Source organism: Pongo pygmaeus, chromosome 9, assembly GCF_028885625.2.
Source record: "Pongo pygmaeus isolate AG05252 chromosome 9, NHGRI_mPonPyg2-v2.0_pri, whole genome shotgun sequence".
Classification (NCBI taxonomy): domain Eukaryota; kingdom Metazoa; phylum Chordata; class Mammalia; order Primates; family Hominidae; genus Pongo; species Pongo pygmaeus.
In genome coordinates this window covers 47,335,489-47,352,067 of record NC_072382.2, presented here as the reverse complement: position 1 = coordinate 47,352,067, position 16,579 = coordinate 47,335,489, and the positions used below count along the sequence as shown (strand labels likewise).

Here is a 16,579-nt window from a genome sequence, read left to right as displayed (position 1 = left end):
ATAAAAAAAAATTTAAAGCAGCCACCCTGACAATGAGCCCCATGTGGTTGTTGTGTGGGAGACCCACTGCCTATGTAACTAGAAGATCTGTCCCTCCTTTTATAATAATTCATTTATTCACTCAACACATATCAAATAACCAATATGTGTATGGGATTGTGAATGACATTAGGGGAACAGTGTGAAATGAACATGCTCCTCACCCTTGTGATGAAAGAAACACTAAAGGAATGAACCGAAATACAGCATTTGTAGTTCTCCGGAACACTTTGTGAATATGTAAGTAATATATGCTTTTTAAAAAAAATCTCGAGTATTGGCTGCTCGCAGTGGTTCATGCCTGAATCCCAGCACTTTGGGAGAACGAGGCAGGCAGATCACCTGAGGTCAGGAGTTCGAGACCAACCTGGCCAATATGGTGAAACCCTGTCTCTACTAAAAACACAAAAATTAGCTGGGCATGGTGGCATGGGCCTGTAGTCCTAACTACTTGGGAGGCCGAGGCAGGAGAATCGCTTGAACCTGGGAGGCAGAGGTTGCAGTGAGCCGAGATCATACCACTGCATTCCAGCCTCGGCAACAGAGTGAGATGCCGTCTCAAAAACAAAAACAAATAAACAGGCAAAGTACAAACAAACAAAAAAACCACAAAAAACAAAAAAACTCAAGTATTTTTTTCCTTTTCTACATTTTATTGATTTTAAAAAGCACTTTATGTATATCTTGAGTGCTTTGACTTCTACATTGTGTTATAATATTGCTTATTTCACATTTTTCACTTGCCTGCCATAACTTTGATGGTTGCTAGATTTTTAATCCTTCTAGCATGTGAGTTATTTTTCCAATAAAACAAATTTTTTATTTAACACTGTGGTAAAAAAAAATGCACATAACATAAAATATACTACCTTAATCATTTTTAAGTGTACAGTTGAGTAGTGCTAACTATATTCATATTGTTGTGCAACAAATCTCTAGAACTTTTTCATCTTGTAAGACTGAAACTCTATATTCATTGAACAACAAACAACTTTCTATTTCCTCCTCCTCCAGCTCCTGGAACCACAATTCTACTGTTTCTCTGAGTTTGACTACTTTAGATATCTCATACAAGTGGAATCATGTATAATTTGTCTTTTTGTAACTGGTTTATTTCACTTCATGTAATGTCTTCAAGGTTCACCCACATTGTAGCATGTGACAGGGTGTCTTTCTTTTTTAAGGCCAAATAATATTCCATTGTATGTATATATCACATTTTATTTATCCATTCATCCATCCATTCGTGGACCTTTGGGTTTCCACCTCCTGGCTACTGTGAATAATACTGCAATGAACACGGTTATGCCTTCAGAGTGCCTTGACTCCAGATGTAGACACTAATGCGCACCTGTGCCTGAACGTGATTCTTGACTATAAGAAAGAATTTTTGAGCTGGCGGCAGAAAGGGAAAGGTAGGCCAGGTCAGGCTTCTAGTCAGGCTCCCATGTTGGACATCCAGGCAACAGCAGAGAGATAGAAAACAGCCTGAATCCTTCAGAGTCCTGTCTGAAAGGAAAGGACTAACTTGGGTTGAATGCTGACCATGCTCAACACTTTTGTGTCTGTTGATGGGGAAATGTGGGAGGTTTTTTGAATTTTATGATTATGAAAATGAGGACAATTATTTTCTTCAACTTCACAACATCATATATAACAATAATGAAAAGTGATCACCAACATCAGGAACAAGCCCAGCAGGGGATCTTAGCATGGAGGTGGTTTGCATTATTTGAAAACAGGGTTAATATAAAATAGAATATATTCAATTTCAAATATAATACAAACTACCATGAGTTTGGATTAGGATTGCAAAGAAACATGGGTGTGTGTAGCTGATGGGGCAGAGACCAAACTCTCAAAGGGCACAAAAGCCCCTGCCAGGATCTAACCAGATGTTCTTTACTCCCTAGCTTGCTGGTTAAAGAAATCATTCCTGCTGAAAACTAGTCTTACAAGAACTTTTGTTTCATATGCACACCCCAGAGTCAATATCTGGGCTCCCATGTCAGGCCTGTAGATGGCATTCCTGATAAAATTAGGTCATACACAGAAGGAATGAGTCAAGACCAGTTCTGAAGCTTCCCTGAGGACCAGGAAAAATGCCTTCAGGGAGGAAAAGAAAAACCGTTACAAACTTGAGCCACTTAGACTGACTTGCATGGATTTCTCTTATCCCATCATTTCAGTCCTTAGAGAAGGGGAGGCGGCTTATTGCAGATTCAACTTTTGGTATCACTCTGGAGCTCCTTTACTTGTAACATAGCAAATATGGTTACTTTAAGGTACAGGAAAGCAGAAAAGGCACTGGCCTGAGGGTCAGATGGTTTCTAGTTCCAGCGTGGCTACTTACCAGCTGGGTGGCTTTGGACAAGTGCCTGCACCTCTTGAACCTCAGCTTACCTCCTATAAAACCCAGTCCTGGGGCTAGAACAGCTCCATTCCTTTCAGCTCTACCATTCTGTGAATTAATGACATCAGTTGACCATTGATTGCATCCATTCTACTTTTTATTTGGCATTTGTTCATTTGATACATATATACATATATAAAAATCTGTACATGGTAAAAACACAAAATAAGTATTTCTTTATAAGTTATGCAATTAAACAGCTACCTTTTTGAAGTTTAAAAGCCATTGCAAAAAAAAAAAAAGTGAGAAATCTAGTCAGTCCTTTATAGTCATTCACAATAACCTTGGTATAAAATATCCATACAACATGTGTGTACAAAATAGTGTACAGTTCATAAGAGCTGTGCAAAGACAGCAAAGTTCAGTTAAAAAAAAAATCAAAGAGGCTGTGTAGGTCTCTCTGTCCACATCATGCCCAGTTCCCAGGAGGTTTGCAGCTCAACAACACCTCCCTAGGAATAATAAAAGGACACAAGGTAGAGTGTGTGGTGCGTATATCATGGATACAGAAATTAAAAAGAAAAAGTTTTAAAACACACATACAAGAATAGAGACTGCTTCTTTTCTCCCCCTTTAGAGAACTCACTTCTTTCGCCAGAGAGCTTTTGGAAGGTGACAGAGAAGACTCAATATGTATGTTGTGCCTTGAACCAGAAGGCACTAATATATATATATTTCCTTTTTGAAAATTTTGAGCTTTGTAAGAGAACATCTATGGGAAGACAGGAGTGGGGTGAGGGGTGGAAATGAGAGACTGGAGTGAAATAGGAGCCCCTTGCTACCTATCAGGGGAGGTGAAGGGATCTAGAGAGTCAACGGTGCTGGTGTTAGTTATATGGTTTGGTGTTTTCACTCCTAACTCGGTTTCCTCCTCCATAAACAGGTTTCCTACCATATAGGGTCGTTGCTGCTAACGATCAGCAGAGTCTGTCTCACAGCAAGGCCCAGGCCGTGGGGCCATAGAACACCCCACTGTGTTTAAAATAGTTTGCAATAAACAAAATAGAATGGAGCCCTTGCTGAAAAGTTAAGGCTGGGACCAAGACTTAAAGTGAACTGACGTGGGAAGGACTATTTGGAGTTGGTCTTTTGGGAAGGAAATGTCTCTTTGGGGCTACCGCAGGGCCGGTGGCGCCCTCAATGAGGTGATGGTTCTACCGTCGGGAGAGGCAGCATCTAGGCACGGGGACAAAGTGAACGCGCAGACTGGACCCCACCTCTTCGTTTTCAAAGCACTTAAAAACAGTACTCTGGCGTGCGAGCGGCTTCTAGGACACAGTGATTTCCTCCTCTTCCTCGCCCTCCTCTTCCTCCTCGGAGTCTGAGAAGTCCGAGGGTTTCCCGGGGCTGCTCGAGTGCGCGGGCGAGGGGGGCAGCGGCCCTGGCAGCCGCGGGTCCCGCAGGTGCTGGGGGTCGGGGGACGCGTGGTATGCCAGGCGGTGGCTGGGGCTGCCCCGGCCCTCCTCCTCCTCTTCTTCGTCCCCAGGGCCCTTCTGGCCCACGTCGCTGAGGTCCGGGTGCGGATTGAGCTTGGTGGGCAGGGTCTGCTCGCGACAGCCCCCGCTAGACAGGAGTTCGCGCTCCTTGGAGTTCCGCCATTTCATGCGTCGGTTCTGGAACCAGATTTTCACCTGGAATGTCCCAGCCGGCGAGAAGAAGGGAGAAGCAGAGGTCAGATCAGGGGCCCCGGAGGACGCACGGGGGCGGTGAGTGGAGTGGGGTGCAGGCTCTGTCCTTCGGGCTGTGTCCTCTCCCCACCCCCAGAAATGAGTTCCGGTGGATTCCCGCATTGACTCCGCCCCTGCCTCAGCTCGCGGTTCCCTTTGCCTCATCCGCTGCCACCCTGCCCCGAAGGGCGGGGTTGGGGCCCCCTGAGGCCGGGAGAGAAGGCGGGGAGTGGGGGTGGGGAGAGAAGAGGGCTATCCTGCGGAGCTTCGAGGGTAGTGGCCCGTGTACTCACTCCCTCTCTAGGCCTCGGTTTTCCCATCTGTACAGTGGAACCTAAGCTGTTTCCGAAACCTTGCAATTGACGGGTGCGCCGGGGAGGGGTGAAGGGCGGGGGCGGGGGGTGCTGTGGAGGAACTGCGCTCACCTGCGAGTCTTTCAGGCCCAGCTTGGCCGCCAGCTTCTTGCGGTCGGGCTTGCTGATGTACTTCTGCTTCTGGAACATCTTCTCCAGCGTCTTGCGCTGCACGTCGGAGAAGACTGCTCGACGCAGCATGCCCCGCCGAGGCTTCCCGCGCGCGGCCAGCGGCCAGGAGAAGGTCCCGGGGATGGGCACCACGCTGGAGGACGCTGCAGGGTGGGGCGAGGTGGCGAGTGAGTGGGCGTACGACCCCCAGTCCCAACACGTCTCTCCGTGGCTTTTTGCTCTGATCCCTTCATCTCTTTAAAGCGCTCCTTTTTCTACCCCTGGAGAATAGGCCACGAACCTACAAACCTGCGAGAGTGAAAGGCGCTTTCCGACCAAATAACTTTCCCTTTCAATCGTGCAAACCCGGATTAGGTAGAACCACGGAAACAGAGAAAACAGCCCCCACAATAGCCTGTTTCGTTTTTCCATTCAGTGGGCTTAGGGAAACAAACCTGCGTACATCAGCTAAAACAGCAATAGAAAAAAAAATTACAAAAATAAAAATAAAATATCCAGCCGAGGCCACTGGGTTTCTCCCCTAAGCTTTTATCATTTCAGTGGCTTTTGCTTTCTTCAGATGAAAATGAGATGCTTTACTATTTTGATAAAGAGGGAAAAATCCGATTTAGATTTTTTTGAAAAATCCAATAAGTATTCATCTTTTTTTATATTAATCCTTCCTCCCCTCCCCCACGAAACGTAAAGAATTCGGCCCGAATACATGAAAAGTGGCAGCTAATTAGCACATTGACTGCTTCCCAATGGGTATTGGTATGATAAAAGGGGGGAGAGTTTCGCTTTAAGCGAAAGAAAAAAAACAAAACAAAAAGAAACAGAGACTCTAATGAAGCGTGAATGGTAATTGTGTAGTAATGAACTAACAGAAAAAGACTGAGGACAAGCAGCGAAAGCCATATATTACTGGGACAAAAGAGATTTACACTTTCAAACTAAACACAACTGCAGGCCAAGACCATTGGGAGAATACTGATGGCAGAGGCTTCTCTTCCCCGAATCGTTTTCATTAAATGGACATGAAAAGCTATTTATAAAGCTCGGGTTGTTTTTGTTAGAGCATTGAGATGAGGGAGAAAGGGAGCAAATTCCATTATTAGCAGCAGTGTGAATGGTGGTGGTGGTGGTGGTGGTGGTGGTGGTGGTGGGCCTGGGGGTGGGGGATGGTGAATTCTCTCTCCCCCTTTAAAAAATCAATTGCTTGTTTCTTTTGCTGATATTTGGGAGTGCTGTCGTGATTTTACCCATCCCCCGCAGGCCATACCCAGTTTTTCTTCTCTTTATAAGGACTCTCCTGCCTCCTTTTTAGTTTTGACCAGTGGCAGAGTTTTTGAGCCATAGTTTGAATCGTCAGTGAGGTTACAGGAAGAAAACCTGGTGGAAGCTGCCTAAGGTGTTGCTCCTTTAGGCTGGGACACAATTATGGGCTTTCTTCTAACTGCTTCTTATTTTTCAAGATCAACGGTATTTTATAGGACAGGGTGGGAAAGGAGTATGAGAAGGGGTTTGGAAATCAGGCTGGAAATAGGTTGGGATTGGGGGAGGATCTAATCCGCCTCCCCCTGGGCGACTCTAGGCATCCCACACAAGAGGGCACCCCATGTGGTCTTGTGAAAAGCCCGAAGCCCTGAATGAGTCTTAAAGAGAAATTAGCCCCGGCTGGTAGGTGTCTCGGCGGCGTGGAGGGACTAGGGCCGGTCTGTGTGTGGCTGCCCGGAGGAGCTGACCAATTGGTCATGGTGCTGAAACCTTTGTGGGGAATCGTGGCCAAGTGCACTGACTCTGTGGGAAAACGGCGGCGTGAAGGGATGCCAACAGCTCCTCGCCGGGAAGGGAACCGCCTCAAATTGGGACCATGACAATTCCTGCTAATTTGTAGAGCAGGGAATTGGTGCAAAGTGTCAAGCAGTCACTGCTTGTGCTAAATAGGGCATCAAATTGGCGCGACGGATTCATGAATGTTGTACGCCTCGCAACCTCTGAACCAGAGCATAACCCCGAGGGGTGGACGGAGAAATATGGCTTCGGAGCAGGGAGCGATGGGCCGGGGCTGGGGCGCCGCCCTGCCTCGCGCAAAGAAGGGGGACGAGACCTACCTGGGAAATAAGAAGATCTGATGAAAGGCTGAAAGGACCCTTCGAAGTAGGGAAAGGCGAAGGTCTTGGGAGGGACGCTCTGGAGCAAGGCTGGGGATGTTTCTGGTGGGCGGTGGAGGGGGTACAGAAAGGAGAGAGGGAGACAGAAAGAATCTGATTACGTACTTGCCTGTTGTATAGCACACTGAACACGCGATATAATTAGCCCTTCATCTGGTTTCAAAGACATCTTTCTTATATGTTGACAGGGTAAAATAAATCTTCCCAACATTGTCTTATCTGTAAAACTATTTTCTTTCCCCCCAACATAATTCTCTGCGCCGCCCCACTCTACCCCAATCTCCATCCTAGGCACTAACGAGACAGGTAGGACTGAGTGGGGAGGAAAGAAATTGCAGATTTATAATATTTGCTAATCCAATAAATATATCGTATTGAGTTAAAAAAAAAAAAACAACTGTCTCCTAGAAGCTCGAAGGCAGAAACGCAGACGTCCATGGGCGTGCGCTCAGCGTTACTGCACCAGATGAATGCTCACTGTCTCCGACTGCGTGTGCTCAGTTCACTCCGAGGATGGGGCGAGCCTAGAGGCTTTTCTTCTCCGGAATTGACTGGACTATTCTCACATTGCCCGACGTAGGGTCTCAGAGTTCGCGCGTATGTGTGTGCACCGATGTGTGTGTGGGGGCCCGCTCGCTAGAGGAAACTGAGGCCAGGAGGACTCCGCGTATGCCTGGTACCTAAAAGGGCCCTCAGGGTTCTGCCCTCGCTTACCTGTTCTGGGCCCCAGGAGAGGATGGCGTTCACTCCAAACTTCAGAAACGTCGTCTCGCTGGCAGGGGAGACGGCAGTCGGTGGAGAGCCGCCCCGCCGGCTGCCGGGACCCGGGGAGCCCAGGTCTGAGGCCCCCGTGTCGGTGAGGGCCGTGGGGGCCCCCTGCCTGGGCGGCGACATGCTGGCGGTGGGCACGCTGCGGGGCAGGTAGGCGGGGGGTCGGCTGATGCGGATCAGATCCTCCACCAGGAAGCTGGAGTGGCCGGAAAATGCCGCCTGCAAGGACTGGGGCAGCGTCAAGGTGGGCGTGGGCCGCAGGAGGCTAGGGTACCCGGCGGGGGGCGCGAGGAGGCCGGGGAACATCATGATAGGCGCGGGGCGGGCGAAATAACCCTTCTTTCAGTGGCCGGAGGGTAAACGCCTCGCTTCCCGCCCCTCCCGCCCCCACAGTGTCCTCTCTCTTGGGCTTAGCAAACGTCTCCAAGTAACAATCCCACTTGGGCGTCTGCGAGTCCTCCGTGGTCCTCTCGTCGAGGTGATGGTTTTATAGTGGCCCGCCCGCTAAAGCACTTTGAAAAGTGACAGCTCTGACAATGAAGTTCAACAAAGTTCTCCACTCGAGCTTCATTCGCCGGAGGCTCTGGACGCTCTGATTGGCGCAGGGGTGCAATTTATGATTGGATTAGTCTTCATAAGCATGGCCCGCACAATGGGCCGGCAACAAAGGCCCGCGCGCATCAATTCTGCATATCGACCGCCTCTTTGCAATACAGTGCGCCCCCAAAGCTCTCGCCGAAGGTTTTTGTTCCGAAGCAGCACCCGGGCTAATTAAATGGCTATTTAGAAGTTTCAGATGACATCTTGCCTCATAGAAAAGGAATTATTTAAAGAACGCACTAAATTTATTTGCAGCTCCCCTGCTAAGCCTGGAAAATAAATCAATAAATATTCATAGAAATACATCTTCAGGCTATCAGCAAAGTTGCCCTCCCTCTTGTGGGGGTGGGGCAATGAAAAGTTTCAAGTCAGTGGACATGAAAATATACTCCCTTTCCGGTCTCTAGCCCTATCCTTTACTCCAGCTGAAGCGTAAAGCAGATGTAGGGGTGAGTGAAATCAGTGTTAGAAGTCCCATTCTGACGACTCAGGGAGACTTGGAAATGGATGCTTTGGGGCCACTGGATGTGTGCCCGTAAGAGTGGGGAGAAGTCTGGAGTTATTTCATTTCGGGAGACTGGTTGAGTTTGAGCGTTGGTGGATACCTGAACAGTAAAACGAGTCTCCTTCAAATTCCCAGCAACTTGGAAAACGATTTTCTCTAGGAGTTTCTGCAAGGGGCTCTCCGCACCTCACCTTGCGAGAGAAGTGGAGGAGAGCGGCGCTGGGCTGCCGAGCGGCAGGATTCCGCTTGCGAAGGGCTTTGGCTGACCGGAAACTGCCTCGGGCAAGGTTATCCAAATGCTGTGAGTGCTATGCTGGCCGTTCTCCAACCACAGGGAGCTCTCGGCAGTTTAAGTTGAAACTCACAGCCCTGACATTTTAAGCCATAGCAGCGAAGGTCCAGACGTCGTCTGGAGAGAACCCTACCACTTGCGGGGCGCTTAACTTGGCCCAAGGTTTGGCAGCTTCTTAATGAACTACAACGCACAAACGTGTGAAAACCAGAGGGAAGGGATGCGGTTCCCAAGAATGTTGGTCCACTCCAGGAAAGCCTCCTCTGAATGTGGGGCTTCAAAGGAGAATCTTCCTGGAGACAGTCCCTTCGCTTTCCTCTGGTTGGGGCTGAGGTGGCACTAAGACTCGATTCCCCCCATTTCTCTGTTCGGCGAGATAACAGATGTGTTAAATGTCCCATTCATCTCTTTAGTGTGGCTGAACCTCCCCAAAGAGAAGTGTGCAGCCCCGCCAGGCCGCCCTGATCCTATTAACCATGAACTAACTGTCACCTTCAGCTGGTTTTCCTTTTTGCTTTTTAACACAAAGCTTTCTCAAAAATCTTATTAACCAGCTTTATTTCTCTCGATGGTTTTGTTCGGGGTGTTTTGTGTTGATGATCTCCATGTCGCTGCTTTAACCATTCAATAAAAGTGCATCTGCGATTTATATCACATTAAACCAGAAACGGAGCCCGCTAAAACTCTCCCTTGATTCAAATTAAAAAGTTATTTAGGGCCCGGCTCCAGAGGCGAATTAATGCTAGAAGATGACGTAAGTGCGGGGTTTCTGAGCCCAAGACCGCTCATGCTCATGGGCAGCGGGAGAAAACCAATCAGGAAAGAAACAACTTTTAAATAAGGGGCTATTTGAATATGGGAAGCGCCTTGCTAGAGTTAATTGAAGTCCCCTGGAAACGGAAGAAGGAGATCTGTCGAAGAACGTCAAAAGTTCCTCTTTTTGAAGTTTGCAATAAAATAGGTGAGAAAAGCATAAGCTATCTGAACACCTGCACTTTAACCTTGCCACGAGACAGTTTCCCATTGCAATAAGGCTGGCACTCTCCCTTCCTCTCCCTTCCTTTTTTCCTCAGGCCCACCTCCCTCCTTCTCCCACTCTCTTTCCCTCTGCCCCCCCCCCCACCCCTTTTTCTCCCCTAGTCTTAAGGACTTGGGCAGTTGCCAGTTCCCAGAAGGACGCGCCGGGAGCTTCAGGATGTTTGACTCCCTACGGGTGAAGCGCTTGTCCAAGTCTTCCGGATGATCAGAATAGAGTCTATATTTGCCAAAATCAACTTGGATTTTGTTTTTTTGGAGGGGGGAACGGTAAGAACTTGAAGCCAGCGTGAGCCCTTCCCAGCTCCTCCTTCCCTATTGGGGCATTTGCCGGGATGTAGTTTTCACCGTTTCCTGCCCGTTGACAGGCTTCATGCCAGCCCCTATCCCCCACCCCAAGCCCCAGCCATTCTGCCTCACTATAGACTAACTGCTACTAACTTCTCGGCTTTTAAAAGTCTACCCTGCCATTTTTTGGAGGGTGGATCAACCCCTTGCTGCGATCCACGTGGACCCTGCTTCCTGGGGTCGGTCTCTACAGCTCCTAAAGAATTCCTAAAGCGCCAAAGAGGAAAAGTGAGGGCGGGGGCGAGGGGGCGAGGGGGCGAGGGCTGGCCGCCCGTGAAAGGAAAAATAAATCCTAAGGAAGCAAGAAATCGGACGAAAGGATCTTACTTTAAGTGATCTCCTTGAACGCATCTTTTCAAACTCCGCGATAGCCCAAGGAGCTGCGCGGCGCGGCGGCTGCGGCTAAGACCTGTGACTAATGCCGTTTGACCTGAGCCCGTGGGGTTTTGTGCTTCCTGCCATTCATTGTTATGTCGTTATCTTCAAGTTTATTTCGGAGAAATCACTCGCGTTCTTTGTCCTAAGGCTGAGCTTTCTGTCTATTTCTCTTTCAAGAGAAAAGAAGACGGGAGGGGAAAAGAGAGAATCGGAGGCCCTGGTTTGGGGTTTAAGGTCCTTGCCAACGCTGCGGGGGAGGCCGCAGCAGATCTGGCTGGGGCTCCCCGGGCCTAGGTGGCCAAAGCTGCCGAAACCTCCCTTGGATAGTAGAAAGAGCGTGTCGGAACGCACTCTGGGGGTTTCTTTCCCCCCCGCGCAGGGGAGAGCGAGCATGTTCCTGCCCCGGGCGCCGTGCGGTCGCAGCAGCAGCGCGGCCCTCTCCAGTGCGGGCCGTGCCTGGAATGTCTCGGGTAAGCGAAGGCCATCAAGCGAGGCGAAACGGACACTACAAAGTAGAGAGTGGTGTGAGCTTCCCCGCCCTCTGAAAAGATGGCAAGTGTCCGTTTCGCGAAGGCTGCAACGCTAAGGTCGCCCTTTGCAGGCTTCGGACCCCCAGTCCTCCACGCTCCCTGCCGGAGCAGCCAACAGAGTGAGAGCGCATTTTGGAAAGATCGGCCGGATGCCGGGCGGCGACGGGGAAAAGCGCCCGACGCCTGGCTTTGGGGCGGGGGTGTGTGTGTGTTGGGGGGGGCAGGGAGCTAACGGGAGAGGCGAAGGAGGAGCGCTGCGAGGCTCGGACTGAAAGAGCTTTTCCTACCGCCCCAGCCCCTCTTCGCAAGCCTCTCTATTAAGACAGCTCTAAGGGGTTCACCTTCAGAATAGGCCACTAGGAGCTACCGCTGCCCCAGCTCTTTCTAGTGTCTCCCCCCTCACCCCCCATCCCTTTCACACTCACTCCCCTCTTTTTCCTTGAAAATCCTTCTATTGTGCCAATCAAGCAGATGGTTTGCAGGAAATATAGCTTGGCCTCGCTGACCGAAACTAATTTTAACTAGCTTTCCAAGCCCGAAACGTTTGTTTTGCTCTTACAAAATAGCCCCCAAAACAGCTGGCAAGGGTGAATTAAACCCATTAAAGACACATTTATAAGAAATTATATTCACATAGATTGCCGGAACCCCCTTGTGCTGCCTAAGAGAGGAGATGAGCGCATTTAAATGAAAATGTCGCCGGACGCTCCCCTCCTTAACGTAGCCTGAAAGTCTCAAAACATTTTACTAAATAGATTAACTTGACTATTGTCTTGCATCACATTTATCAGCTTCATTAAGTGAATAGCTGAACAAATATATTACACATGCATGAAAAGCTCTTTTTGGAGGAGTCTCATTGTATCCTCAGCCCTGACAGGTGGTTAACTGTGTGTTGTTTTTTTGTGTGTGTGGGTTTTTTTGGTGTTTTCTCTTTCTTTTTTTTATTTTTTTTTTTAACCCGAAGAAAGAGGATCTCTGTAGAGCGGTGCAGGGCTTGCAGTGCGGACTTGGAGAAAGTTTACTTTAACTCCCTTCGTGGACAAACCTCTGCCCTAGCAATATTAAAACCATGTTGGGCCAAGGAGATATGAGACCGTTCAAAATAATCAAAATTAAATTTTGGTAAGCCCAGCCTTGAATGCTTTCTCTCTCCACCATTATCTCTGCCCACTTGTCTGGGAAATTAATTTCATACTGCTACTTTTTAAAGCTGAAGATTCCATCCCACTGTGCTTGAAAATAGCCATTGTTTCTCCTTTCTTAACCAGCTCTTCACAGACTGCAGGATTAAATATTCTTCTTTTTTTTAAAAAAGAAAATAATAATAAAGACAGAGTCTCATTTTGTTGTCCAGGCTGTCTCCAACTCCTGGCCTCAAGTGATCCTCCAGCATCTAAATATTCTTTTAACTCACATTTGAATCCATTTCACTTTACTGTATGTCTTTAGGAAAAGTTCTTGTCTCCTGGTCCTCAGTGTCCCTATGGGTAAAACGAGGAGTTGTCTTAGAAAGCTCTCTAAGGGCCCTTTCAGATCTGATCTCCTGAGGTTTAAAACCCCTCAGCTCTTTGTTGCCTTACGAAGGGGCCCAGCAACTCCCAGCCTCTGAGCCCAGGGTGATGACAGGAAGGACAGCACCTCCAGGTTCTAGGGTGCTCCCTTGGTGGAGGGGAGGAAAGTGGAGTGCTCTAGAGGCCTAAGGCAAATCTGCCAGCCAGGGAGGACTGCCCACACTGGGCTCTCACTCCTGGGGTCTCAAGATACACTGGGTACCAAGAGCAAAAGCCTTGAGGTCATGCCACCCTTACATTGCAGTCCACATCCCTCTCTTCAAACAGGCTGCCCTGCCTACTGTCCATGCTGGTTCTTGTTGCATCATGAGGCATGGCCCGACACAAGGTGAAAAGTAGGAGGGGATCCTCCCTGGCCCACTCCCCTTGTCCTGGGCCTCACTTTTTAGCTGCTTTAGTTACTGGTGGAATGCCACAATGAGCCCCTTCCCCTCTATGCTCCATCATCTTTTCCCTCTCTTGCCTTTTCTGCTTTCCCCCCACCCCAAGCTGGAACTATTGATGTTCTGTCCTGGAATCTTTCTGGTTAAAGAGGCTTGGATGAAGGTGAAATTGGTGCTGGGTGGGAAAGGGTATAGAATCTTTCTCTGAAAGGGCTGCTTTTATCCAAGGCAAGAGGAGCAGAACTGTGCTGTGAATGAAAGTTGTCTTATGATGTAGATAAGTATCTCTGCTTAAAAAAAAAAGTTGGCCTGGTGCGGTGGCACACACCTGTAATCCCAGCACTCTGGGGGGCGGAGGTTGGCAGATCGCTTGAGTCCAGGAGTTGGAGACCAGCCTGGGCAACATATTGAGACTGTCTCTACAAAAAAAAAAAAAATTTTTTTAAATTTCTTTTTAAAAGCTGTGTTGGAGCAGCCTCCAGAAGAATAAGAATAGCTTATTGGGTGTAGTGATGACTTGCAATCTTTTCTCAAGTGATTAATCTTCCCTGATGGTTTGATGAGATTCTTAGGGAGGGGGCTGAAGACAGTTGTGTTTCTTTTTTTTTTTTTTTTTTTTTTTTTTTTTGTTGCCCAGGCTGGAGCACAGTGGCGCGATCTCGGCTCACTGCAGGCTCCGCCCCCCCCGGGTTTACGCCATTCTCCTGCCTCAGCCTCCCGAGTAGCTGGGACTACAGGCACCCGCCACCAAGCCTGGCGGTGGTGAGACAGGGTTTCATCGTGTTAACCAGGTTGGCTACGATCTCCTGACCTGGTGATCTGCCCGCCTCCGCCTCCCAAAGTGCTGGGATTACAGGCGTGAGCCACCGCACCCCGCCAGTTGTGTTTCTTTTGGAAGAAGTTCCTTCAGTCAGATAAGGGAATTTCAGAGCAAGCCACTCACTCCCTGTACTTCAGAAGGAGAAGCGGGAGAGGCAGGAGAAGGTCAGTGAGAGACCTTGTGTCTGAGGCTTATTTCTGAGGACTTTCAGTCTCCTTTGTTCAAAGCACTCAGCATGCCAAAGAGCCATATTTTGGGCTATTGTTTTCTGAGCCCCAACAGAAGGAAAATGAATCATTTTTAGAATCAGGACCCATAAACTGGAGAAGGAGTGTGGGAGAAACATCCTTGCCTCTAAACATCAAAGCTCATTTTGTCTCTGTTTGAGATTTAGAGATTTGCCCTGTTGGGACAAAGAGGTAGACACCCGTGGGAGGATTGGAGGCAAAGCTACTAGTTCTTTATAATGTAGTGAAAGTTAGTTTTAAAAATTATTTTTCTTCTAACAGGTAGGGAGTCTTGATTTGGCCAAAGGAGGGACCTATCATAGGGGCTGTTTTGAACCATGAGCCAATGCTTGAGAGGGAAATTCTGAATTGTGTTAGCCTCTAAATTGCTGGAGAGTTTTTTTGCCTGGGGCTGAGGTAGGCTTAGATTTTAATGCAGTAAAGAGAGAAGAAATCTCCAGGGACTTTTGCCTGCTCTGCAGTTCCACTTACTCAGTGTAGGGAAGGGAGAGGGAGGCATAAGAGAATGTGATATTCTCTTACATTGGTAAGAGATGAGGAAAATAGATTTATTTATGGTATTACTATACTACACAAAGGCCTCAAGTCCAAATGCCAGCTTCCATCTGCAGAAGGAATAATAAGACAATCCCCTGCCTGCTTACCTTCATTTACCATCAACCTCCCCTCCCACTGCAGAGAGAAAAAAGATGGTCATCAGACGGAGAGGTTCCTTTCTGCCAGCTTACTCTCCATTCTATTCACATCCCTGCAGATAAGCCCCCTCCTGCCTCTTTGGGAACTGTGCTGGTTAGTTTTCTGTTTACCCTTCTAAACCCCACTGTCTACTCTTTCTCCCTCCTGCTTTGCCCTGAAAGGCTGGCCTTTAGGCCATGCATTGACACTAGGATACCTTGCTGGCTAGATTCTTCTAGTTGATTTCTATCAATGGAAAGCACCAGCACCAACTCAAGGGCAGAAGAGGTATCTATTCCTCCCACTCCCTTCTTGCCTAGTTGCATTTCTGGGAGGGACTGTAGCTACAGCTTCCAAGATCACTGGACTCTGGCAACATTGTCCTTTCAACCTTCTGCCCTTTCACACCTATGGGCATAATGGGGTATAATGGCTTCCCACTGTTGCTGGTCTTTAAGTACATTAATATCCTTTGTTTATTTGCATTACCCACTCACACCTCTACAAACAGTCTCTTCCATATGCACTGGAAAATCTGCTGCTGGAATCCTAAATGATACAAGGACTTTGTTCTCCATTATTTTCTCTATATATAGCTTCATATTCTCTCTATGTAGCTTTGATATTCCCTTCACCACTGGTTCTTTCAAATTGTGTTCATTTTCAAAAGGACTCTCCATTGGCCTTATATCTGCCTGTAACTACCTCTTCTTAGAAATGTTCTCTAACTCCTGTGAGGCCTACAGATGGAGGCTCACCTTGCTTTACTACTCACCCTACATTATGAAGGGCCACACAACCCAAAGTGTTGACACTTGGTCTGAATATCTGAAATCCATCCCCAAGCCCCACAAACAACCATCCCTGGGCTATGCCTTAGGTTTGGTGATAGGCATACCAGTGATATGATCCATCCTTGGGCAGAGAGACCTGTGAGGGGCTTGTGCAGTCTTTGAAAACGAGCTTGGTTATATTTGGGCAAAGAATTCCTGGGCCTAAAAGGGAATATATAGGCTCTAGGTGAACATGTGTCTCTGTGTGGCCCCACGGACTCCTGCCCCATGAGATGCATAGGGCTGTAGAGAACCTAGACTAGGAACCTATCTAAAGTACATGCCCCAAGCAAGGTCCCTGTTTGGTCTAAGCATGGTACTTCTTTCATAACCAAAGTTTTTGACAGTGATGTCTGCCTTGGCTTATTTCATTTAACATAATGTCCTCTCACTTCATTCATGTTGTCACAAACGACAAAATTTTATTCCTTTCTGTGGTTGAATAGTATTCCATTGTGTATATGTACCACATTTTATCCATCCATATGCTTATGGACACTCAGGTTGATTCCATTTCTAGGCTATTATGAATAATGCTGCAATAAACATGAGAGTGCAGATATCTCTTCAACAAACTGATTTCATTTCCTTTGGATGTATACCCAGTAGTGGGATTGCTGGATCATATGATAGTTCTATTTTTAATTTTTTGAAGAATCTATATACTGTTTTTCATAATGTCTATACTAATTTACATTCCCACTGAAAGTGTGTAAGACATTCATTTTCTCCACATTCTCACCAACACGTGTCATCTTTTATCTTTTTGATAGTAGCCATTCTAACAGGTGTGAGGTGATATCTCATTGTGGCTTTAATTTGCATTTCCC

The 16,579-nt window shown here is 47.8% G+C and overlaps 1 protein-coding gene across 1 annotated transcript; it reads right to left on the bottom strand.

Annotated features, from left to right (window-relative positions):
• Positions 1-3,720: 3,720 nt before the first annotated feature.
• Positions 3,721-7,837, bottom strand: LOC129008996 (homeobox protein DBX1-like). Its single transcript, XM_054441627.2, is given in 5 exon segments — positions 3,721-4,083; positions 4,545-4,747; positions 6,698-6,799; positions 7,472-7,486; positions 7,489-7,837. Coding segments are annotated over 5 exon segments (1,032 nt in total).
• Between the last annotated feature and the right edge of the window lie 8,742 nt (positions 7,838-16,579).